Raw genomic sequence first — 26,047 nt, forward strand, 5'->3', positions numbered from 1 at the left:
TTGCAGAAATTGGCGTGTAAACCAGTGTGTTCTAAAAGTATTATCTTAAAATTTGCGAAGAAAGACGACAATAATTGTAATTCCAGAAAAGGCATTCCTATAACATTAAGTTCTTGACAGTCAGAACTAACCTATGTATTCGCAATGAACAAGGCTGTTCACGTGTTCAGCCATTGACTGTTACAAGGTTTGCTTTGTCACCCTAATGGGAAAACCCTCTACCGAGTGGCTGAATTATAGTAAATACTACTATACTGCTAGGGCATAATTCATCTCCAAGAAATGGAGCACAGACTTTTGCACTGGAAGTTGTAAGATACTTGTTTCACACAGTAACAAGTGAATTTTCTGTCGCTTCCGCGGCTCATGCTACGTTGACGGGACGAGCAGAAGCCCCGCCTGCACGCATTTCTAAGTGATGACGTCAGAGGACCTCCTGTCTGTGGAGAGGACGTTTTCAAATCCGTGACGTAGTAGGTGAATTTCAGCGGTGTTTGAAGGCGTGTTTCTCGAGAACCGAAACAAATATCGCCGAGATATTTTGCACATCTCATGTTTGTGTCATTATCTGTAAAGTGAATGGATTTAAAACGTTTTTCATGTCAAAGTGAAAATGTCCATTGCCTCCCATGAATTCAAATTCTATACAAACATAAAAATACATTTCGTAAAATTTTCGGTAAAAATGTACTATCCGTCGGACACCTATAACTTCTTCGTTTAGTTATTTTTTGACATTCGTACTGATCTATCTGTTTCGCGTAATATTCCTTAAGGTGTATTGACGTTTTTCTGATCAAAGTAATTGCAATTTCTCACATTACGAGTAGTCTTTTCGCTTGCCTGAGACTTAGGCTGTGTCCGAAAGCTGCAAGACCATACTTGAAGCGAGCATACTTCGAGAGCATACTCGCAGTGCGGTCTTGAAGCCTGGAAGCGGAAAGCTTTCGAACTGCACTTCGACTGCAGCGCCAACACAAGTTGCTTCGAAACTAAAATTATCAAACATCGACTGTATGTGCCACTCTTGTTTTCCGTGAACAACACACACATGACTCGGCGTGCAGTTTATATAACACAGCACGTAATTAATTATAGAAATATGAAAGAAATTTGCTCTTTCAAATTAATTTTCACACATTCCGCAACATGGTTTACGATCGCGGGAAAAGAAATTGTTTTCTCACTTTTAAACACCTTAACACTATAGAATAAAGAAACCACGCATATATGAATAAAACCAATAAATAAAATTACATAGTATTTTAAAAACTTGTTTACTTACATTTCCACACAATGGAAGAACTACAACTACCAGCTGATTGACTTCAGACGTCCATTTTTTTAACAAATGAAAAGCAAGCACAGATCGCAAGTGTGCACCGATCGTGTGCTGCGTCCTCTGGTCTTGTACACTCGTTTGCTTGGCGCTTTCGAACTGCACTAGGTGACGTCACTTCCGTCAAGACTGTACTTCAAGTATGTACTTTGTACCTTTTGGACACAGCCACAATATGGCGCATACACCTTCCTACATAATCGCGCGTTGTGCTTGTGTTTTGTCGATTTTCATTCGTTATGCAGTGTTTCAACCTTCGGAACCCAAGAAATACCCGTGAAAACGCTCATCTGATCCATATTTTTTTTTTTTAAAAAAAAAAAACTTTTTCGCATTGTTTTACGAAAAAAATTGAAATGTTTCGTGGCGCTATCCGTGAATGGTTTTTGGGGCTATCCGTCCCTGAATCGGTGGGAAATTTAAACTAAAAAATTATTTTCATTTGAAATTTTTGAGTCCAAATTTCCCACCGACTCCGGGCTCCGCCCCTGAGGTAATTGACCTACGGCCCCCTACCGCTACCGCGGCCCCGCTTCCGCTCCGCTACGGCTACCCTGCTTTGTCTATATAGTCCCTGTTAAAGGCATGTTAGAAATTGGCCGGAGGCACCTGCCCCCAAATGAACCCCAAACTTTTAACTTTGAATAAATCCGTTTCCAGGATACAGAAAACTTACCTGAATTTCACCATGCATCCACGACATGTCATATTAGGCATATACCCACAGCCCGTCATTGCCTTGTAATCAAGGGGTCCCGGGTTCGATACCCGGTGGAGGCACAAGTGGTTCGGATCCCACTTTAAAGTGTAGGTCCAGTCCCGATTATCCTTACTGTGCATAAAGTGGACTTAAAACACCAACTCAAACCAAACCAAATACCCACAGCCCATTTCTTCTAGCGAGTAGCTTACATTCACTGCCACATTTTTGACTTTCCTTCCTTCACGATCCAGTGTTCAATTAAATTTAAAAATCCACCGGATCTTCCACACCCGGTACGAATTTTACCACGCATCCACGACACGTCATGTTTCTAACTTTTGTTGCAAGCGCAGACAGTTCGAAACACTGGATACCCAATGAACATGAACAAAACACAATCACAACGCGTGACGATGTACGAAGGTGTACGCACCAAAGGCTATTGTCCATCGGAGAATTAATTTACAACAAAGAACATGAATTTCCGCTATGAAACATTCCCACATCACACAAAACACCTTCCCGATGTTAGACAATGCTACAGGAACTTATTACGGTAAGTAGTAAATTAGTACCATAATGCTCTTCAGAAATACAAACAGAAGTCCAATAACTTCAAATTTTCCCGCAATTTCTATACATATAAAAATATAGTTTATCGGCGGTAAACCAGATAACATGGGAGAATACACCACTGGCCAGGAGACTGAAAAATAAGAAATGAAGATTGTACAGGTTTTGTTGAAGATATAAATTATGCGTAAAACATTTGTATCGGTAAAACAGAAAATATAATAATATTGTAGATAAAATTTTATAGGTTATTGTATTTTTCAACAATCCACACAAAACACACACATCATTCCATTACACACATGGCCGACTCAATACCGTTTCATTGTACCTTTACATTTCGTTGGAAATGAGTTGATGACATTATCATGTTCTGAACATGTTCATGCATTACATTCCAGAACAACGTATCTGGATCTCAAGTGGTGTGAATTATCAACATTAAAAATTGTTGGCAAAATCCATATAAATCCAACTTCAATCAGCTCTCCTAATGAGTTAGTGCAGATGGACACATGACGAAACAGTATTCAGATGGCAACATGGCAACACTGGGAGAAAGGAAGCGAGGCCTGAAGCTCACAGTGGACATAGTGCTTACCAGCCGCACAAGAGCATACACGTTGCCCAAGCCTGTTGGAAGGATGTAACATCTTGCATAGCTGAATGGTTTGAACTAGGGCTGACCCAACACCACTTTGAACTGATACAGATACTCTTACTGATACGGATGGTGATACCGATACTTGTAAATTTCGATTTTAAAATAATATAGGCTAGTTACCAAGTCATACTAACTCATCACATCACATTCCTTTAATGACATTAAATAACTCCCAAATTATTCTCATGTAGCACTGTAATACTTTAAAATGTCTTGTGGAATTTATTCAAGGAAAGAGGTTTTTGAAATGTTGCAAGACTTAACATGTTGCAGTCATTATTATTATTATTATTATTATTATATACATAAATTTTAAAAAAGTTGATTTTGTTCTCTTCTTCAGTCTCATGTCTACACTATTTATCCTTGTCATTTTGGTTAACCTGGAGAGGGAGAAAAGAGACGTAAAAATATGTGCAAATACAGTAATTAAAATAACACCTCTTTACAGTGTACTGTCCATCTCTGTCATTCGCAATAAAAATAAGTCGCTACGGCATCCGCTGATACTAATAGTCACATGAAAGATTTACAAATAAAGGAAGAGTACAAGAAGAAATTGTTGAATTGGAAATGAAGGATTTATTTCATTCCCACACAGCCTTTACATGCAGTGGCGTATGCGGTTCTAACGAGTGGGTAATCTCTGACCCTTGATCCAGGATCCATATTGGATTTAGGAATATTATGGCGGAATGTTTGTCTTATTGCTACGACCACAATCAATTAATTCTCGTTATTGCAGTTTAATGTACATGTGGAATTTCAAATAATAAAACAAGACCATATTATAAAGCTATAAAAAACAACCTGTGAAATATAAAATGAAAGACGTGCACTAGTGAAATAAAAACCCGCAATATTTATTTAAGTGCAAAATTCAACTTACTCCAGGACCCGATTACTTGTGTCGTACCACATCCAAAGCACGCTGTTTGTCCAGTTGCACGTCAATACGTGTCTGTGCGAAAGATTGCAGCTTAACAAAGGAAGTTATGTGACTTTTGGATTTTTCATGTTTGGCACAAGCGTTGCAAAGATTACAGTATCCGCCACGCGTCCATACATTTTTTCAACCCGAAAAGTAAGCACGGCCAACAAAAAAGCAAAGCTTATTAACACTTAACTTATACTTATACTTCCTGTCAACCATGGTGTTTTGTCATAACTTGCTTGCGAAAATGCCTCACATATTCCCGATTTTTGTCTTTGTGTGTAAAAATAAGTTCAAGCGATGACACTGGCCCACCTGTATTAACAATTTGCAACTTCTCCTGAAAAAATCTTGTTCCAAAAGGTTTCACCAGCAAATCTTGTATCATATCCATTACCCTTTAACACAGCACTATGACGACAAACACTAACACCTAAATAAATAATAAACACGAAGCACAGCACGAAAAGAACGACTACACGCATTCAGTTTCACGCGCCAAACTTCTGTTGTTGTGTTCCTGGCTCGGAATGAAATTCCCTACGAATGATAAAAAAAATCCCTTTCCGAGTTCGAAATAACAGGTTTTAAAAGTTCGAATCATTGCAGGCCAGAGCCAGAATTTTATTTCGGAATGGGGATCATCCGTTATTAGCAGCCGCCACATAAAGTTGAAACAGTGGGGTTAGAAGTCCTGAAGATGAATCTCAGATTATTACAACGTATTACGCAAGGTGTTTAATCCTGCTAATGAAGTAAAATTAATTACCACTATACACTTTTTAAATTAGATATTTGTAGGATTTCGGGGAAGGGGGTTTCAGCCCCCCTGAGTCCTCCACCTGGCTACGTGCCTGATGTGTTTTTTCATTTTATGTTTAATTCGTTCATCTTCATCACTATTAATCTGAAGAGGCGGAATATAGCAACTTAAATTAACTAATATATATATATATAATTTATTTTTGATATCTTTCCCTTTAAAAAATATTCAGTTCCGTGAAAGAAGTATTCTCGCTGCTTTTGAAGATTAGAGATTAGAAACAATCACTATTTTTGTAAATACAAGGATGGGGGGAGTCAGGATATAGGTTCTTTAATTGCTTAAGCTTTGAATTTTATTTTAGTTTGCTTCATCTTCAATATTTAAGCTTTTTCCTTTTGATAAATTTATGTTCAAGTAACAGAAATCAGCAAGACAGAAGCAAATGTAAAGTGAAAATTAGCGTAGAATTGGTTTGCCCATGTTATTCAATTTTCCTGTTCTTCGCACTCTACCGGGTTTGTTTTCCCTAGTTCAGCGGAGGGAACGGAAAAAGCTCTGAAGGTTGAGAGTGCGACCGGTGGACTCTCACAAGAAGGAGCTTACCCTGGGCATGGAATCACCACGCCTGAGCAGCAGTGTTTCCTCCCCCTCTTTCCTCTTTCCTCTCTCCTCCCTCCTTGCCAAGGGTTGTAAGGGAAGCGGGAGGGATGACGTCAGGGTGAGATTCCCTGAAGTCATTCCACCAGCTGGAGAAAGGTTCCCGGACATTCAGCGGCAAAACGGTTGGAAGCATTCGCACGCTGGAAGCAAAGAAATGTATGCATCGAAATTGGTTTGGAAGAATATTGCGAAGAAATGTATATATTTTTTTTTTTTTTTAAAAAAAAGAAATACAGCCGGGTCATCTGCGATTACCTAGATGACCCAGAGTATACGCCGCTGTTTACATGCCTTCCAAGAAGTTTGGGTGCAGCTTTCCCGTTATACATGCCTTTGATCTTGTCAATCATCTGCTTCCCAGGAAGTCGGGGGGGGGGGGGTCCAGTAATTCTCTCAAAACTTTCGGAGCTTCTTCCAGTTTGCCACAAGGAAGGGTGAATGAACTTTTCAAAAGGACAAATGTTGCTCTTGGCCTTGGTTCTAGCAACTCAAAAACAATGGTATCTGAAGGTATCAAAATTATGAATAATCTCTGGTGTCTAAGGTTCAGCTCTGGTGTAACTAATGTAAATGAAAAATAAAATAATTCTCTCTGAAAGTTTAAAAAATGTGCTTATTTTCTATCTGGCATACTTTTCTTAACTTCTTTAAACATCCTGTTCCCCCTTTGGAGACAAAATCACATCCATAAATCATTGGGAAAAAAGGGAAGGTTAGTTTTGAGTTGCCAAGCCTCTTTCCCCTGCCACCCCCTGAGTGGTTGAGTGGAAGAAAAGGCTTTCTATAGCCTTAACTCCCCCATTTAAAACAAGGCACGTTAATAAATAAATAAATAAACAGGACAGGAGAGTGTGGGGAAGGTGGGTGTTCTTCCCTTCACTTTTTTCAAGGGTCAATCCAGTCCCTTCCAGCAATGACAAGCAAAGGAAAATATGTTGCAATGCTTTTGACTGTCATCAGTGGCATGCACTGTGGTTTTGGCAGGAAGAAGGATGGGATAAGAATACCTATTTGTGGTAAAAAGAATACAAACACTACAGAAACACTTATGCTCTGGGTGGGACTCAAACCCGAAGCCTTTGGAGTGCAGGTCATAAATTGATTACCAAACATGCTTAACCACAAAAACTCGTTGATTGATTGGCTTTTGTTATTTAGCATCACTTTCCTGCAACTTTTGGCTAGTTCCGACGATAGGAAAAGTGCTTAAATTTATTATAGGAATACTCACAAAGAACACCCCTGTCCAGGCTGGGATTCAAACCAGGGACCCCTGGCATTGCATCATGCTTTGCTAACCACTCTGCCATTGAGATTGGCACACAAAAGCTGATAGGAGTTCACGTAACAAGGAGCTTTACGATAAATAAACCAATGTACACAGATAAAATGAAACATTTATTTATTATTTGCTGCGAGAGATACAGACAGGATATTCCTTTGGCTTTCCATCCATCCTGACCTCCATACCATGCCTCATCTCCCAATATATACAATTTTGAAAAGCATGGATAAGAAGTACATAGACGAGGAGAACACTGATTTTTGTCTTTCAAACTGAAGTGTCTATAAAATAACTCTTGCATTCAGTTGCCAAATCATTTGTACAGGATAATAATAATAAAAAAACAGACACTCAAATATATACGCACGCACACAGATACATACGTTTCACACACATTGAAAATAAACGTTCTCCAGTAATTTGTGTAGTTTAATTTTTTCACCTATTGGATCTCCATACACATACACACGTACAAAAGATGTAAGAGCATCTAGGCTTCAGATGTGCACGTGGAAAATAATATTATAAATACAAAAGTAATACTAATGCTGCTTCAGCGAACACTACTGTGTTGTTTTTCACATGCTAATAGATAGGAACTGTACATCAAGTTTAAAATTTACTGTTCCTGTACAATATTATTATTTTTTAAAAATTAATATTCATTTCTCTTTTTATGCTATGAAGGTCCACTAGTCTTTCTTCATTGCTTAGTGTATATTACAATAAATCTGTTACTAATAAACAAATGAAAAACTCACGCATAGATAATAATAATTATTATTATAATAAAGAAATAGATGTACACACAATAGTTCTTTTTTCAGCATAGAACAATACAACAGACATACTGATACTGTAAAAATCCCTGAGATTCTATACACTGCACCTTCTCCAGCAACAAAGAAACTGCCCAAATAAAGAACAATACTCACTTAAATTATAACCAGATATAGTCACATACTGTTGATTTAATTGTGCTCGAGAAAACATAAATTTCAGTTTACAAGTATACTTCACAAAATTCAAGCATAATTCATCATATCTGTATATATATAGGCACACACATACATTTTACACACATACATTCATACATGATCAAGCTACAACATACTGGCACAAAGTTCTTTGTTACTAGAAACTGAACACGAAAATTGTTCAGAAAAACCAAAGCATAAAATGTATTGCTACTATTTTTTTTTATTGCTAGACATAAAAAGAATGTACCACAGTTAGCAAAGAAATTTCAATTCTTGCAGAAAGACTTGTCTGTCACTTACGTCTGAAATTAGCTTCTAAAATTTGTTATATATGAAGGAAGACTGGCTTTGTGCCAAGTCAAATGCAAAAAAAAGAGGAAATAATAACTACATAATTAAGCCTTACATATGAGATATCTGGGAGAATGACTTCATAACAACAAAGATAACTGTTATGAAATTCTATGCAGTAAAAAACATTTTTTCACAAAAGAGTAAAACATATTTGGTACTATAAACTTTGTGTGTGTGTGTGTGTACATATAGATAAAATTTGTAAATATTTTAACAGATTGCACATGTGTAAACATTATTTCAAATTCCAACCAGCCTACCATGCTCATGTGTTTTTGACAAGACTGCATATTTCATACCAATGTAGTTTTGCATGGAATAAAATTTAAAAATTGTAAATAGAAACAACTAAAGTAAATGAATTACAATTTTAATCATGCCAGTATTAAACTCTACCTAATGTGTTAGCAGAGCTGGATTGTCAGGGGAGGGTACTGTAATACTATTTTCTATAATTATCTTCGGAGACAATTTAGAAGCTGCCTTCTCCCATTACAAAGCTTCATTTGTAATTTCAATTATGCATGAAACACAATCTACTTTAAATAGGAAGAAACTTAATATTATACAAAATACACCAGTTTCAATGTATCTGTACTGAATGAATATGTGAAGTCTATTAAGGAACTTCAGCATTTTTTCTAATTCCATATGTTGTAGAAGTAACTGTATAACATTTACATATAATATTCTTACTATATGTGGTAAATTTGTAGGCACGTTGTTCAAAACATGTGTGAATTTCAATATGATAATGAGCATGCAGTTATTAAGTCTCGGCTGGACATTTGGACGATGCCAGGGCAGCTTCTTTCAAATTTTCCTCTCCTTTCGATAAACCGCTATGATATTCCAAATTTTGAAAATTTATTTATGTTTAAAATTTCTTCTAGGACATTCCCATAATGCTTCGTCTAGTTTGCTTTGGCTGTTACCTAGAATTTCTCAATAATTTTGTGGCTACGTAAGTCTATTAAACTATTAATAATATCTAGGCAACAGCAAAAGCAAACCACTTGAAGATTCATGTGAATGCTCGGAAAGGAATTCTAAGAATATGTAATTTTTCAGATTTTGGAATATTGTAGCGGAAGAAAGGAGAGGAAAATTTGAAAGAAGCTGCCCTGGCATCGGCCAATGGTTCAGCCGAGACTTCAAATCACAATACTTTGAAATTTAAAAACCAACATGTCTTGTTCCCACATTTTGTCACAATCTTTCAGTTTTGTGAATTACAGAATATACCAGATACTGAAACAACAATTTTCAGTTCACATTCAAACAATTTTGCCCCCACATTATTACATTTGCAGAGAAACTTCTGAATCACAAGGATGAATGACAATTTATATAATCACAGATTAACCTGTGGTGCAACAGCCGTGAGGGCCAAGGCCCACCTACTGACTGGCAGCCTCACTACCACACCAGTTACAGGATGACGTATGGTCAGCACAATGAACCCCCAGTCATTGATCGTTGATGTAGATTTCCATGACCAGTTATGCTACCTATTCTTAGCTCCCCAATTTCCTCATGATGGTAGGTGACCACCAGTCCCATACACTGGCTGAAATCTCAGGAGAAAAGTTGTTACTCTTCCCACAGGAGACTCCAACCTGCACTGTTCTGTAGCTGAAGTCTAAAGCTTGCACCTTAGACTGGATAGCCACCATACAGGACAATATAATCCCAGATACTACAACATATTTCATAAGTTCAGAATTTATGTTACTACAAGATGGAAATCAATTTGTATATTTATGTTTTGTTTCACACATGTGCACTCTTTTATACTGATTTTGTTAAAAAGATAAATTATGACGAAACAAATATTTTAATTCTGTCACGTGCAAAATATGTTAAATTTTGGATTAATTGTATTTGATTTGATTTGCTTTATTTCATTTAATTAAGAGTTTATCCTGAAAGAATTTTGTTACACAACAATATATTGTATCTTATTGTATAGTATATTTTTGACTTGTAAATAAAGTTTCTTATGATGTAAGAAACCTTGCATATTCTAAAATTGCAGAATGTTACTAGTGAAATCTTCCTATGTTTGTTATTCAGTAATGTGGCTGATGATAATCACTCCTTACATGCACTTAATTGTAAATATATTCTTTGGCTATACAGTCTTGCAAAAAGTTTCATATCCCATTTTTTGTCTACCGTGATTCCTAATTGAAATGACAGAAGTATTTATTTACTTTTAGAATGTAGATTAAAAACAAACGTATCCATATACTGCACTATACCAACATCACTAAATTTGTAATTTCTCCTCTTTGAACAATACATGTTAAATGTTCTTTCCAAATATATTTAATTTAGGACTCAAATGAGGATTAAGAAAAACAAGCAAATAATAAGTCACTAAAAGTTACTTATGCTTTACAGTTGGAGATTCTCTTATATGTTGAACTGGATGAAAAACCTCACTCCGCAAACAACAATGAAAAAAAGTCTTCTACATTCTACTTTCAAGTGTGGGATATACATCATAGAAGCGGGTGCCATAAAAAGAATTACTGCTTTATAACATTACTACATAACAGTCATCAAACCTTAACATGTTCAAATTTGTTCATATTTACAATACAGTAGACTGCAAAAGGATGAAGATATTTTGTTGTTCTTAGATGAAGTTCAAACATTAATTTGTTCTATTGCATAGCATGCAGCAAAATGTGTTTTTTAACATTTACATTGCAGTCACTCTTTTAGAATCTAATTACAAACAGAGTTGAAATGCTAACAATTGCTCCAGTGTTTAACTCACTATGTACAAGAAAAATCGTTGTGTTCAACAAGTTACCACAATAAGTACAAAAGAAGAAAAAAAAGCAACATTATTAGTAACAAAAGGTTGCACATATTTCCCATTTGTGTTGTGAATTACTGACATATAAATACGTATTGACATAGCACATGCTACAACTTTTATAAATATACATTTACTTGTCTTCATAATTGCCATGATTTCATATTAATGCAAGAGAAATAGGTGTCAGAAAAGCGTCCGTACACCTCTGCCACATGAAAACGTTCTTTATCACTATCATGAGCTATTATTTCTGTTACATTCTCTATAAATAATTACAGAGTAGAAAAGTGGGGATTGAGATCTGAACATTTACAGATTTGCCACAAGAAAACGCAACCATGCTACAAGAGTTTTGGATCGAACACTGTCAGCAATATTCTTCCTTTCTTATCTTTCAACTTGGTAAACTAATTTGTGGAAGACTCCTGGTTTTCTTGTAAGGCATATTTAGGCTATTGCCCTGTGGCGAAAACTGTATTAATACTAGATCATAAATACATTTATCACACAAGTAGTAATATAATACAAGAACATACTACCTTTCCTATATTTGTTTGTTCTATTTATTACAAAAAAGGAGATGAACAAACACAGTAGTAACTGCAATCAATTATGGTCAAAGTGGGTTCCAACATTGTACTGGCAGTTTTCATGTACAATCATTAATTATTATCTTTCAAATGCAGTATTCACATTTTCTCACTTTCTTCTGCTTAATTTGTTCAATTCCTCTCTCTCTCTCACACACACACACACATTTATCATGAAAAGCAATAATGCAAACAAACTTTTCATAATGTGTAAGAAAACACTCACGAACACACACGTATTCACATATGCAAAATGTTATGATGGAACCACCTTTGCCTAAAATTATAGTAGAACAGTCTTGATTGTTGAGGGCTACTAAAAGTGGAAGTAGCCTATTGCAGTTGCATTGTTGTGATGGAACAATTGATTTCTCCATCCACATGTTTCTTCTTTATTGGAAAAGAAGGCACGATCAGGAGCCCCATGATGTTCATGAAAGACGATTCCTTGCTGCCTGAGCAAAAAGAACACCTTGGTACATAATCCCATTAATTTCCATGCTGACTACAAGAGAGTTATCAATTCCTGTCCGGCTGTCACCTGCAATAACATACACAAGTTAAATCCCTGTTGGTTTAGAAGACAAATCCAAAATTTCAATTTTCATTAAGAATGGCAAATTAGTAGAATATCATGCCAAAATTACAAATTCTAAAGACTACAACATTCTGGAGAATTTTAATTCAGATCACAGGCACTAGCGTACGCAGGATTTGTTTTTGGAGGGGACTGGGATACATGATAAAATATTTTGTAATAAGCACTTTTAACAGTAGTGGTATTGATGATAGGATGAGGACCACTTACAAGTGTAGAAAAGGCGAGGCTATTTGATTGAACAATCTGATTTGCTTACACTTAAAACAAAGCCAAAAGGGGCCTATACCCCAATTTTTCAGGTGTGATATGCTCTGATTTTTAAGAAATTCTGAATTTCTAGTGTAGAAAAGGCGAGGGCTCAACAGATAGATTTACTCATACTTAAAACAATGGCAAGAGGGGTCTATACCCCAATTCTTCAGGTATGGAGGTTCGGGTTTAAGTTCTCATAAAATATGAAGCCTTTCCTGATGGCAAAATGATAATATTGCTGCCTTGTAATCGGGAGGCTCGGGTTTGAGTCCTGGTAAAATATGAAAGATTGAAATACATGTTGCAAAATAATATCTCCATACGTGAGATTTTGAGAATAATTATTGCTAGTTGATAGCTCCCAGATCTGAAAATCTTTTTTCTCCTCTGCTCAGACAGATTCGGCCATGTGTGTAAAAGTTATATCTGTATGATTGTTGTTTATAAACTTGTCAAAAATATGGCTTTTTTGTATGAAAACATGCAATCCTGAATACAATTCTGGTTTTGTCTTGTTCTGTTAATATAAACACAAGTGAGACTTACAGAATATTTATTGCACAGTTCAAAATCCAATTTTGAATTGTATTTAGTTGATATAGAGATGAGGTTTTAAACCTGGTGAAGTGTGTTGTACATCAGCAAAACTATCACCAAAACCTAGTTACTGCTGTTGTTTGGGTATAAAAGCACCAGCTCAGCCATTAACTGCTGAACCCAACTGATATTTTTATTAAGTATAAAGTTTTGAATTGAAGCCCAGAAAATCTTATATAATAAACAACAAGAAAAAATGCCAAAACAAAAATATTGCAATCAGTGTAATAAAAATATATCTAGTTCTCATTGGGCTAGGCACCGGCATATTTGTAAGCCTAGCAAATGCAGAAAGGCCACAAAAATGTGCCCAAGATGCCATAAAATATTAAGCAAGGCATATTACAAATGGCATAGGTGTAATTCTTATGTACAGTCATCAGCATTGCCCCCGCAACCATCTACATCTGGTCTGAAAAGAAAGCACGAAGCACCTGTTAATGCTGGACCTGCAAAGCAGCCACGCCATGCACCCATCCATAGCAGTTTTAACAGCCAATTAAGGGATTATCGGTTTGTATCAGAGCCAAGATGTGGCATTAAGAATTTCTTGAACAGTGTAAATCCTGATCTGCAGGCAATTCTTAATGCACAACATGGGTCTTATAAGCTATCCCTCAAATTGTTTGTACAATATAAGAAACCAAATGATACAAAATGTACACAGCCCCACATAACAGAAACTGTACCGGTTTATTCAAATGCAAATTCGGACACAATAATAAGCAGTTTGATAAATCAACTGAATATCAAACACTCTGAATTTGCGGCAAAAGAGTCCGGATGGAGCCTATGTGGCTCTCCACACAAGTTATATGTTAATATTTCTGAATTCAGCCCATTGGAAGGTTCCACATATTTGCCATTACCTACCAATATCAAAAACAGAAGAGCTGTGGTCAATATAAAAAACACCGACCAGAAATGCTTTTTGTGGTGTATTTTAGCTGCTTTGTATCCAGTTTCAAGGCATCCTGAGAGAATAACTTATTACAAACAACATGAACATGATTTTGATGAAGCAATGGAGGGTTTGGAATATCCAATGTTTGTTCAGAATATTGATAAATTTGAAAAAAGGGCCAGGCACATCAATGGCAAACAATTATCTATTAATGTATTTATTTGTTCCACTGGCCGTGGCAATTGCTTGATAGCACCTCTCAGAATCAGTACACTTGATGATGAATCTGCTATTCCGATTGATCTGCTCTTAATTGAAGGGGATGGCACATATCATTACACTCTGATACACAGTCTTGAAGCTTTGGTGAGAACACAACTAGACAAATCTAATAGAATATTTAAGTTGTGCAGAAGATGTTTAACTGTATTTGATGGTCAAAAAATGGTGAATGGGGTTCGGGAAGAGAATGCAGAAATTGCTAAAAACAAGTTAATTGAGCATCTGAAATACTGTGGGAACCATAAACCTGTTCATATGGTGATGCCTAATCCAAGTGAAAATTGCAAATTCAAAAAGTTTGAAGCCTTGTTGGAACACCCAGCATATATTGTTTGTGATTCTGAATCGAATCTCAAACCTTTTGCATTCTGCAATCCAGATCCTGAAGAATCATCAATTACACCGTACCAGCTACATGAACCTTCCAGCTTTTGTTATACAGTTATACGGGATGGTGTAGCTAGTGAGCCACACTCATACATGGGACCAAATGCCATCAAAATATTTGCAGATAGAATAGAAAATGAGTGCCGTGACATAGCATCTAACATCTTATTAAAATCAAAGCCTATGTTGCCTTTAACAGAGGAACAGATTGAAGATTTCAACAATGCAGAAAAATGCCCGGTATGTGATTGTGAATTTTCAGATACAAATATCAAGGTGAAACACCATTCTCATACAGATGGTCGATATAAACAGGCCCTGTGTAATAGCTGCAATATTCAGATCAAGAGATCAAGATGTATCCCCGTATTTTTTCATGGAGCATCCAATTATGATTTCCATCATTTGATCAGGTACGGGGGGTTTGACAAGCAGAATTTAAATATTTTAGCTGAAAATGATGAGAAATATATATCTATTAGCAAGATAATTAAAGTTAATGGTGTTCCTATTCACATAAGATTTCTTGATTCTTACAGATTTTTATCTGCTAGCCTGGCTACACTGGCAAATCAATTATCTGATGACCAATTCAAAATCACACGTGCATTGTTTCCAAATCAGGACCTGAAATTAATTAGGCGGAAGGGTGTATATCCATATGACTATGTTACAGATTTTTCTAAATTTGATGAGTGTTCCCTGCCACCACAAGAAGAGTTTTACAGCAAAATCAGAGGATCTGGAATCACCGATGAAGATTATCACCATGCCCAGTTGATGTGGAACAAGTTAAAATGCAAGACATTTCGTGATTATCACATGGCTTATTTAAAACTTGATGTGACCCTCTTAGCTGATACACTGCAGGCATTCAGAAAATCTTCCATGAAAAATTATAAACTGGACCCAATATATTTTTACAGTGCCCCGGGCCTAGCATGGTCCGCAACGTTTTTGAACACCAAAATGCAATTGGATCTAATCCACGATCAAGATATGTATCTGTTTATGGAGAAATGTATAAGAGGAGGGATGGTGCAATGTTCCCAGAGATATGCCAGAGCAAATAACAAGCATATTATGCTGCCTGATTATGATCCAGCACGGCCATCAAATTTTATACTGTATGTAGATGCAAACAGCCTCTATGGTCATGCCATGATGCAAAAACTGCCATATGCAGGGCTTGAATGGGTGGAAGATTTCAATATTGAGGATCTTAAGAATTTTGATGACAGTGACTATGGCCTCTTCTTAGAGGTTGATCTGACAATTCCTGATGATTTGCACAATAAATTTTCTGATCTGCCCCCAATTCCCGAGGTTCAGTGCTCACCTGGCTCTAAACAGAAGAAGCTCATGATGACTCTGGAGCCGAAACAGGATTATGTCATATATTACAAAAACCTCCAGTTCCTGATGAAACATGGTGTTCAAGTAACCAAAGTTGGCAAAGTTTTGAGGTTCAGGCACTCAGAATGGTTGAAACCATACATTGATACAAACACGGAGCTTCGAACATCTGCAAAGAGCCAATTTGATAAGGGCTTGTTTAAATTGATGGTTAATTCTGTCTATGGCAAAACTATTGAAAATATCAGAAAACATACCGATGTTAAAATAATTACTGACCCCAGCCTGAGCAAAAAATTGGTTGCAAAGCCCAACTTCAATTACAGAAGAATTTATGATGAGAATATGGCACTTTTCAACATGAAGAAAACAAAGATCAAATTTGATAAACCTATTTATGTAGGGGCTGTGATATTGGAATTGTCCAAATTACATATGTTAACATTGTATTATGACGTGTTGAAACCTTTTTATGGTGATCGTGTAAAATTATTGTACATGGACACGGATAGTTTTATTCTTGATATTCAAACAGAAGATGTTTATCAAGATATGTCACAGCCTGAATTGTTTAAATATTTCGATACTAGTGAACATACAATAATTCAACCCCACAACAAAAAGGTGCCTGGCAAGTTAAAAGATGAGACACTTGGTGATGTTATTGTGGCATTTGCTGGGTTAAGTGCCAAGATGTACACTTTTAAAACATGTAGTGCTGTTGTCAAAAAGGCCAAGGGTATTGGCAGAGTGACTGTTGACAAAGAGCTTGTATTTGAAGATTATGAAAATTGCCTCAAATCCCAGAGTTCAATCAAAACATCAGAAAATAGAATTCAGAGTAAGAATCACTTGTTGACTACAAATATTGTAAGAAAAGTGGCTCTGGACCCACATGATGACAAGAGATGCATTTTATCATGTGGCATTCATACTCTACCATGGGGGCATTGTGATTTGAAAAATGGGAATCAATGCCCAATTACAGAGCATGATTTGAAATAAATAAACATGCCTATGAACTTATTTGGGTTCAAAAAACAGGCTATTATGGACCTGCCGACACCACAACCCTCTTCTGATATCATATCTAAACTGAGTGGCTTGTTAATTATTCATCTGAACAGCATACTTACAGATGTTGATGATGAAACAGGTAAAATATTGTACATATTTAACAATAATTTAAATCATTACCAATTACCTGTAGGTGGGCAATTGCAATTTATTACAACTCCCGAGGGTGATGTCAAGATTTCAATAGGGAGAAATATTTATAGAATTAAGCACTCAAACATGATTTCTGGCACTGTATATACTGTTTCTGCTGGTGACTGCTTATATATTGAGGTCCCTGGATCTTATGACAAGCTTATACCCTTTTTTATAGAATTAAGAATCAGATACTCTATAATAAATAACCACTAAAACAAAAATGCCTAATGATATATTTGGCCATACAAGACATGAAGATCACAGTGATGAGATTCTGATGCTTGATGTCAGAGTCAAGAAATTAAGAAGTGATTTACAAGCTTTACAAACCACACTCAATGCCAGTCTTCAATTAGAAATTACAAATTTACAATCACAATGCATGGACCCTCTTCTTAAAATTGACTCAGAACTCAAAGTGCTGCTTCAGAAATATACTGATTTGGCAACATTAGATAATTTTCAAAGTTTGGAAGAAGCTGTAGCAGCTCTTCAAGCCAAATTTAAGACCCAGGCCACCAATTCTGAGCAATTGAAACAACAATTGGAAGAGCAGATAAATAATGTCCAGGCACAGCTCCAAACAATTGTCAAAAGCATAAAATCACAAGAAGATTTTGATCTAGTTATTTCCACTCTAAAAGAACAGATTCAGTCACTCCAAATACCTAATCTGGACCCTCTGCACAATGCCATAGCCGAGGTTAAAGATAAAATTGAGACACTTGAAAATTTTATGAACAATTTGCCATCTTCTGATGCTTTGAATGCAATAACTCGGAGTGTTGCAAACATCAAGCTGCAACTTGAAACATATGAAGATTTTGGAAAAATTCAAAGTACCATAACCCATCTTGAAGGTACAATAGCAGCAGTGCAAAGTGATTTGGCAAATGTACAAGAAACTCTAGAATCCCGCCTGCCCGGTATTGTAGATACTCTTGTTAGTGTCCAGCACCAAATCACAAAGCTTGAAAACCTCAACACTGAATCTGAGCTTTCACATTTTCATCACTTGATCGATGATATCCAAACAAAACTTGAAATTTTACAACAATCAACACCCTCTCAGGCAGATATAGCCCTGCTCCAAAATGCTATGCAAAATGTGGCTGATGCTTCTGAATTAAACAATGTGAAATTGGCACTTGAATTTTTGCAAAATACAGTATCAAATCTTCCTACATCACAGGAACTTAAAAATATTAAGAGGGCAGTGAATAGGATATTGAAATCAGAAGATATCAAGAATATCCAGACAGAGATCAAACAACTCACTCAGACAGTGGCTACTCTACCAACCAATCAACATATTAATGAACTGCATGCCCTGTTTGAGGATATCAGAAGACAGGTCCATGATCTTACTGCTCAAAATTCAAAATTGGCAGTTGTTGAAAATTTGCAACAAATTGTAGCTAATATCAAGCAACAGCTAGGAACCATGGAATCCAATCAAGCAAATGCTCTGTCTGTTTTTGCCACCCAGCTACAAGAAATTGTGCAACAATACAAGAAACTTATTGTGGACATAAAAATCAAGCCAGGCCACGATGATGTTGTTAGGACCATCAATGAGCACCTTGAATCTGTAACAAGCAGATTGCTCACAGCAGAAAAGGAAATAACAGGCATAATCGAGAATCCAAAACATACAGTAATTCTTGAATTGTACAGCATCCCCAACAAAGAATATGATTCACCATTTACACCAGGTGGCAAAATATATATGCTATCTCCTGCACAATTTTATTATCAATTTTTTGTTGGGGGCACACTGAGACCAATCAAGATCAAATATTGGCATCAGCCACAGGCACACCACTACCCCACCTTATCAATAACAAATGCTGAAAACAAACCAAAAATCACCAGTGTAGAGTTAGAGGATTTTACAGATCCCAATACATTAGAAACAGCCTATGCTGAAGATGATGGCTCTCTGGAATTTAAAATACAAATAGGAGACAAACTGTATTTAGAAAATCCTGCAGTCTCAGCTGCTGAACACCCCATAGTTGCAATATTTTTGTTTACATATTATGTCTAGACAAATTATTGTTGATGAATTACACAGACAAGCCAGACATAATTTTAAGAGACTGCCAGTAGTCACAAAAGGCATAGATGATTTATGGCAGAGCGACTTGATTGAGTTGTCAAGTGGACAGCTGAAAAACTTAGACAAAATCAACAAGGGCTACAAGTATCTACTCACTGTCATAGACACATTTTCAAAATTTGCCTGGGCTCTGCCACTCAAATCCAAGACTGGAAAATGTGTTACAGAAGCCATCAGGACAATCATCAATCAGAGTGGAAGATCACCGCGCTATTTGCAAACAGATAATGGCAAAGAATTTTATAATTCAGTGTTTCAACAATTTATTAAAAGCCAGGCAATAAAACATTACTCGAGTTACAGTGATCTCAAGGCCTCAATTGTAGAGAGATTCAACAGAACCTTAAAAAATCTTATGTATAAACAATTTACACTTCAAGGTAATTATAAATGGATTAATATTCTTCCAGAACTTCTACATAAATATAACAACTCGGTTCATTCCACAATCAACATGAAACCCTCTGAAGTAACTTCATCTGATGAGCAAAAATTGATCAGGACTGTTTATTATCCTAGATACCAGCCAACAACAAGAAGGGCCAAATTCAGGGTGGGTGATCAAGTAAGAATCAGCAAATATAAGCACTTATTCAAAAGAGGCTTTACAAGAAACTGGAGCACTGAATTATTTACAGTGGTTCAAGTTAAACCCGGGACCCTTAACACATATATAATAAAAGATCACCGAGGAGAAATTCTCAAAGGCCGGTTCTATGAACAAGAACTCAGCAAAACTAAACAGCCTGACACATATCTCATAGAAAAAATCATCCGCAGAAAAGGCAACAAGTTACTTGTCAAATGGCTGGGTCATCCGGAAAACAGCTGGATCGAGGCAGACAAAGTGATAATATGAGCACCTGGGATGTTATAAAAAGGCTGCCAGAACCTGAACAGCAGATTAAGAGAAATGGAAAGTTGCTGCCTGATAATATTAGGTGTCTTATTGTTGGGCCATCTGCTTGTGGTAAAACTACACTATTAATTGATAATTTTTTATTGGCACCCAACTGGTTAGACTGGAAAAACAGGCACTTGTATGTTTTTTCTAAGAGCTTGGAACAATTAAAATATCAGCAGCTGATGAAGCTATATGATGGATTGGATATTGCTACTTTTGAACCAGATGTTAAGCCACTCCATGAATGTCTCGATAATTCTGTTGTTGTGTTTGATGACATTATACTGGATAATCAAAACAAGGTTAGAAATTTCTTTACACAGGGGCGGCACAAAAACATAGATTGTTTCTACCTGGCACAGACTTTTTCTAAAATTCCCAAGCAGCTGATCCGAGACAACAGCAATTTTATATGTGTGTTTCATCAAGATCATACCAACCTCAAACACATACACGATGAATATGTAGGTGGGGACTTGAGCTACAATGATTTTTCCAAGTTTTGCAGTAGGTGCTGGAACCAGGACAGTTATGGGTTTGTCACAATTGATATGACAAGAACACCTAATACTGGCAAATACAGAAATAAAATCAACAATTTTCTAGACGTAGAGACGTATATAAACAACCATGAAACGACCAATTATTGATGATCTTAAATTAAGAGATTATCTTGTAAAAAGATTTAAGGGATGGAAATCAGAGAACCGGGGAATCTATGAAAAACACAAACAAACAGAACAGCCCGTAATTGATGCTATTAATAATTTAGGTAAAAATATCAAAACTGTTACAGAGCAAAATCAAGATTTGATCACAGAGCTTGTACCTGTTGCTGCTAGGAACATATTAGATTATCCATTCACCCCACTTTCCAGTATTCATACACCTAGTCCTGTTGCTCCTAGAAGAATTGAAGCTACTCAGGATCCTATTGAATTGGGTCTTCTTGCTCAAAAATATTTAACCACACCTAAAGACAACAAAGATGAGGTGTTTGGCTTATATGCTGACACAGAGCTTGATGGTAGCATCATACATAGAATTGGCAATTTCAGAGTAACATTTATGGGAGATGATCTGATTGTTTATTCAGAATCTCGTCTCGGAGAAAAAGGTGGTTTTGTTAAGTACCCCGGAACACCTGGGTTGTGGGAACTGATGACTAGGAAAAGGCCTGGCAGCTATACAGATCAAGATTATGAGCACTACAAAGAAATATTAATAAAATCAGATGCTCTATACCAGAACAATGATCCCACACAGAAAAGAGTCAAGTCTAGCAGTGGAGCAAAATATAACAACTTAATCAAGCCCATATGGTCACAGATCAAGACTGGCAGTGGAATCAAACAATACAACACCCTGCCCAAAGAATTTGTGTGGGTTGATGATGTCAGGAAACTTGTAGATAGGTTATTGGTGATAGCTGGGGAGGAAAATGCTGGCAACCACAATTTTTACAATGAAAAAGTTGGAATTATGGACATGATAAGCACAAAATTGTCTAATTTTATAGTGAATGACACTAAGGGGATTGGATATCTCATAAAAATTATTAATACTCTACCACCTAAATTTTGGAATATTTCTGAGGGTCGGGGCCTGGTTAATGACATTATAAACAAGCTGCCATTTGAACTACACATTCCAGGCTATCAGTATTGTGGTCCAGGCACAAAATTGGATCATAGATTAAACAGAGGTGATCCTGGTGTAAATCCTCTAGATGCTGCTTGTAGAGACCATGACATAGCATACAACACACATACTGATCTTGACAAGAGACATGTTGCAGACAAGAAATTAGAAGAGGCTGCATTTGGCAGATTTGTAAGCAAAGATGCTTCTTTGAGTGAGAGAATATCAGCATTGGGAACCACCATAGCTATGAGCACCAAACAAAAACTGGGGTGGGGGCTGTGAATATAATAAACCTACAATGAAGGCCAAGGGTGTTATGTATCAAATACCTTATGCAGGTCTCAAATCTCTTAAAACTATTGACAGTCTTTTAACCAAAAAGCAGCGCAAGAAAAAAAGCTCTTGTCTTGCAAAAGGGCATGGTATGAAATTGTTGCTTAGCACCCCCCAATTAAAAAAATTACAGCAATCAAGAAAAAAATTGCATACAGGGGGTTTCATATTTACTATCCCTGCCATCTTAGCTGCTCTCGGGGCTGTTGGGAGCTTGGCTGGGGGATCAGCTGCCATAGCGAAAACAGTAATAGATGCCAAGAAAAATAGGGCAGAATTAGATGAGCAGAGGCGCCATAACCTGGCCATGGAGAAAAAAGGCAAAGGTGTTAAGAGAGCCATGAATAAGTTTAAAAAAAACAAGAGCCGCTTACAAACCAAGATATTGAAGCTTTAATCAAGCCACTGGGCATCAAACATTTTAGAGGTGTGTACATGTCTGATTCTTTACCAGAACAACCACTCAACAAAGAGTGTGGCATTGTTAATTTGGATGAGTACAAAAATCAGGGCACTCACTGGATCTGTTATCTTAAATATTTAAAAAATAAGGCATTTGTGTTTGATTCATTTGGAGGTGTTCCACCTGAAAATTTAATAAAATATCTAAATTCAGCTAATCTTTATTACAATAATGCCCGTGTTCAAAATTTCAAAGATGTTAATTGCGGACATTTGTGCTTATCTGTTCTTAGATATATGTCTCAAATAAATAAACCATCAATTGAAAATTTTCAAAAAGCCTTGTGGTATTTAAAACATAATGGGGGTATTCCATCTCACCAGCCAAAATTCAATATTGAAACTCTGCATGATGACATAGTGTATCCCAAAACAATAGCTCTCAGAGCATTTTACGGCATGTACTTGATACCTAATATTACACACCACAACAACAAAATTGCGGTAGGGGATCAAAAAATTGTCATCACTCCAGGGCAGTATAATCTGTCCACTCTAAATGCTCAATTACCCAGAGGTGTAGTGTTAAGTCAAAATTCTGTCACTCACAGAGTAGAGATTGTATCTGCTACAGAAACAGTGGATCTGGGTACTATAGGAGAGCTGTTAGGCTTTGAGAACAACACAAAACTTGAACCGGCCATCAAACACACTGCTATGAATATACCTAAATTCTTAGCCATAGAGACTCTGAATATTCACTGTAATGTGGCCGAGGGTATGATCACCAAATCAAATGGCATAGGCACTCACAAACAAACTGGCATCATTGCAACATTCAAACCTAATTCCGAATTTATGGAGCCAATCATCTACAATCCATCCCCAACATTATATTTTCCTGTGTGCCATAATAGAATAGATTACATTGAATTGATGGTCACTAATGAAAAAGAAGAATTAGTTGATTTTGCTGGAGTCACAACAACTGCTATCATAGAGATTAACATTTAAATAAAAATACATACAATGGAAAATATTGAGAGTTATGAGCTACAATCATTCCCTCCAAACAGGAGGACATTTGCAAATTTAAATCAACCCAACACAGAAATTGAGGTTGATCTTGATGTAGGGGATGGATTTATACACCCTCACAGAGCAGATCTATACATCAAATTTGATGTTGTAAAGCTCGATGGAACAGATTATCCGGCAAATTCAAATATAAGACTTGTAGACAATTTTGTGCCGCATCTGTTCTCTGAAATTGAGATCAGAAAGCATGGCGTTGTTATAAACAGAATAGATTATCCCGGCATTACCTCCACAGCTTTGGCCACACTAAAATTATCCAAAACCGAAGCATCATACTACCAAATAGGCGGATTTGAGGCTGGTGATAAGATATTATCTAAGAGCCACACAGTGCTGTTTCCAATGCGCCTGTTGCCAGGATTCTTCTCGGATTACAAAGAAATTATGTGGAAGGGTGGTTTAAGAATTACATTTAGAAGAGCTGCAAATGATAATAATGCTTTGATGAGGTACAGCACATTAAACCCTACAGGAGAAGCTCTGCCCAATACCCTACCAGATGCAGGCAAATGCATTATTCAGACTATGGAGCTAAGAATCCCGGTTGTTGAATATGAAGCCAGTTATGCTCTTAAATACAAAGCAGATATAATAAAAAATCCACAGGTTCCTCTGCAATTTTATACATATCAATGCGTACAGAAGCCCGCAACTGGCACATATTATGAATTTGATGCTACAAGTTCATTCTCCAGCATACAATACGACATGCCGGATTTTGTGGTGGTATTGTTTCAGACTGGAAGACACAACAATCAGGAAAAAAATTCAAGTAGATTTGATAACTGCAACATCAAGAACATTTATCTTAAAAATGGCAGAAATGAGGTATTTCCTAGAGAAAATTACAATTTAGACATTTCCAAGGATGATTTCCTCAAGTTATATGAGGCATTTTCGGCTTTCAAGAGGGTCACTACTGGCAATACTGACATGTATTACACACCAGATGAATTCAAAGCACAGAGACCCATGTTTGTAATCAACACTTCAAAAAGGAAACAAGTTGTGGTTAATGACAGGACAAACATTAAAATTATCTGTGAATTCCATGAGGCATTACCTGAAGACACTATTTGTAGTGTTATTCTCATAGGTGAAAAATCATATGTTTATGATGTAAGAAATGAGAGAGTCACGGAGCAATTCTAGAGGCCCGATTCAAACACAGAAGCCCTTTGATTACAAAGCAATAATACCAACACTTTGCTGTCAGAGAGGCCCCAGACACTCTACCAGCTTTGAAACCTCAACTGTATTATCAGCTAGCAGTGATTATCTCATGTGTGGGCAGTTGTATATATTTCAATCTTATATCAGGACTCGAACCCAAAGCCCCTGATTACAATGCAACAATATTAACACTTCTCAATATGGAATATGCCCACATTTTACTAGGTTCTGAGACCTTAATACAGACAAAATTGGATTTTGAACTGCCATAATATTTTCTAAGTCTTTGCCTAGGTTCATATTATCAGAATAGAATTGCTTTCAGCATGAAGAGGGGCAGTTCATTGCCTCTATGTCAGAAAATGTGTATCTTTATCTTAATCTTTGTTGCACTTTTACATGTTGCAGACATGTTACACTTTTCCCCCTGTCGCACAGAAAGATTAATGGCCCCTTCAGTGAATCGCACAGAAAAATCATTAATGAACCCTTCTAGCGTGTAGATTTTATCTCTTGCGTGCCGGCAGGACATGGAGGCAATTAATTATGCCTACCCACTCTTCTTCTATTGTATTAAGCGGGTGGTTATAAAACATGAAAAAATAAGAAAATTAAGAAATTCAGTTTTTGTACAATATATTGTTGTAAAACATTTTTTACCAGGTTTTCAGATCTGGGGGCTATCAACTAGCAGTAATTATTCTCAAAATCTCACTTGTGGAGATATTATTTTGCAACATGTTTTCAATCTTAAATATTTTATCAGGACTCGAACCCAGAACCCCTTGTTTACAAGACAGCAATATTATCATTTTGCCATCAGGGGAGGCTTCACATTTTATGAGAACTTAAACCCGAACCTCCATACCTGAAGAATTGGGGTATAGACCCCTCTTGCCATTGTTTTAAGTATGAGTAAATCTATCTGTTGAGCCCTCGCCTTTTCTACACTAGAAATTCAGAATTTCTTAAAAATCAGAGCATATCACACCTGAAAAATTGGGGTATAGGCCCCTTTTGGCTTTGTTTTAAGTGTAAGCAAATCAGATTGTTCAATCAAATAGCCTCGCCTTTTCTACACTTGTAAGTGGTCCTC

At 36.6% G+C, this 26,047-nt stretch overlaps 1 protein-coding gene across 2 annotated transcripts in view; it reads right to left on the bottom strand.

Moving 5' to 3' along the window:
* Positions 1-7,056: 7,056 nt before the first annotated feature.
* The window catches only part of LOC145994608 (AT-rich interactive domain-containing protein 3A-like), a 457,226-nt gene continuing 438,235 nt past the window's right edge, over positions 7,057-26,047 (bottom strand). For both annotated transcript variants that reach the window (XM_083130657.1, XM_083130656.1), the window contains exon 9: positions 7,057-12,222. In XM_083130657.1, coding sequence (XP_082986783.1) covers positions 12,113-12,222 — 110 coding nt within the window. In that variant the 3' untranslated portion in view covers positions 7,057-12,112. The remainder of the gene's footprint in view (positions 12,223-26,047) is intronic.

This window comes from Lepisma saccharinum, chromosome 11 (genome assembly GCF_977018435.1).
Source record: "Lepisma saccharinum chromosome 11, izLepSacc3.1, whole genome shotgun sequence".
In the NCBI taxonomy this organism is placed as follows: domain Eukaryota; kingdom Metazoa; phylum Arthropoda; class Insecta; order Zygentoma; family Lepismatidae; genus Lepisma; species Lepisma saccharinum.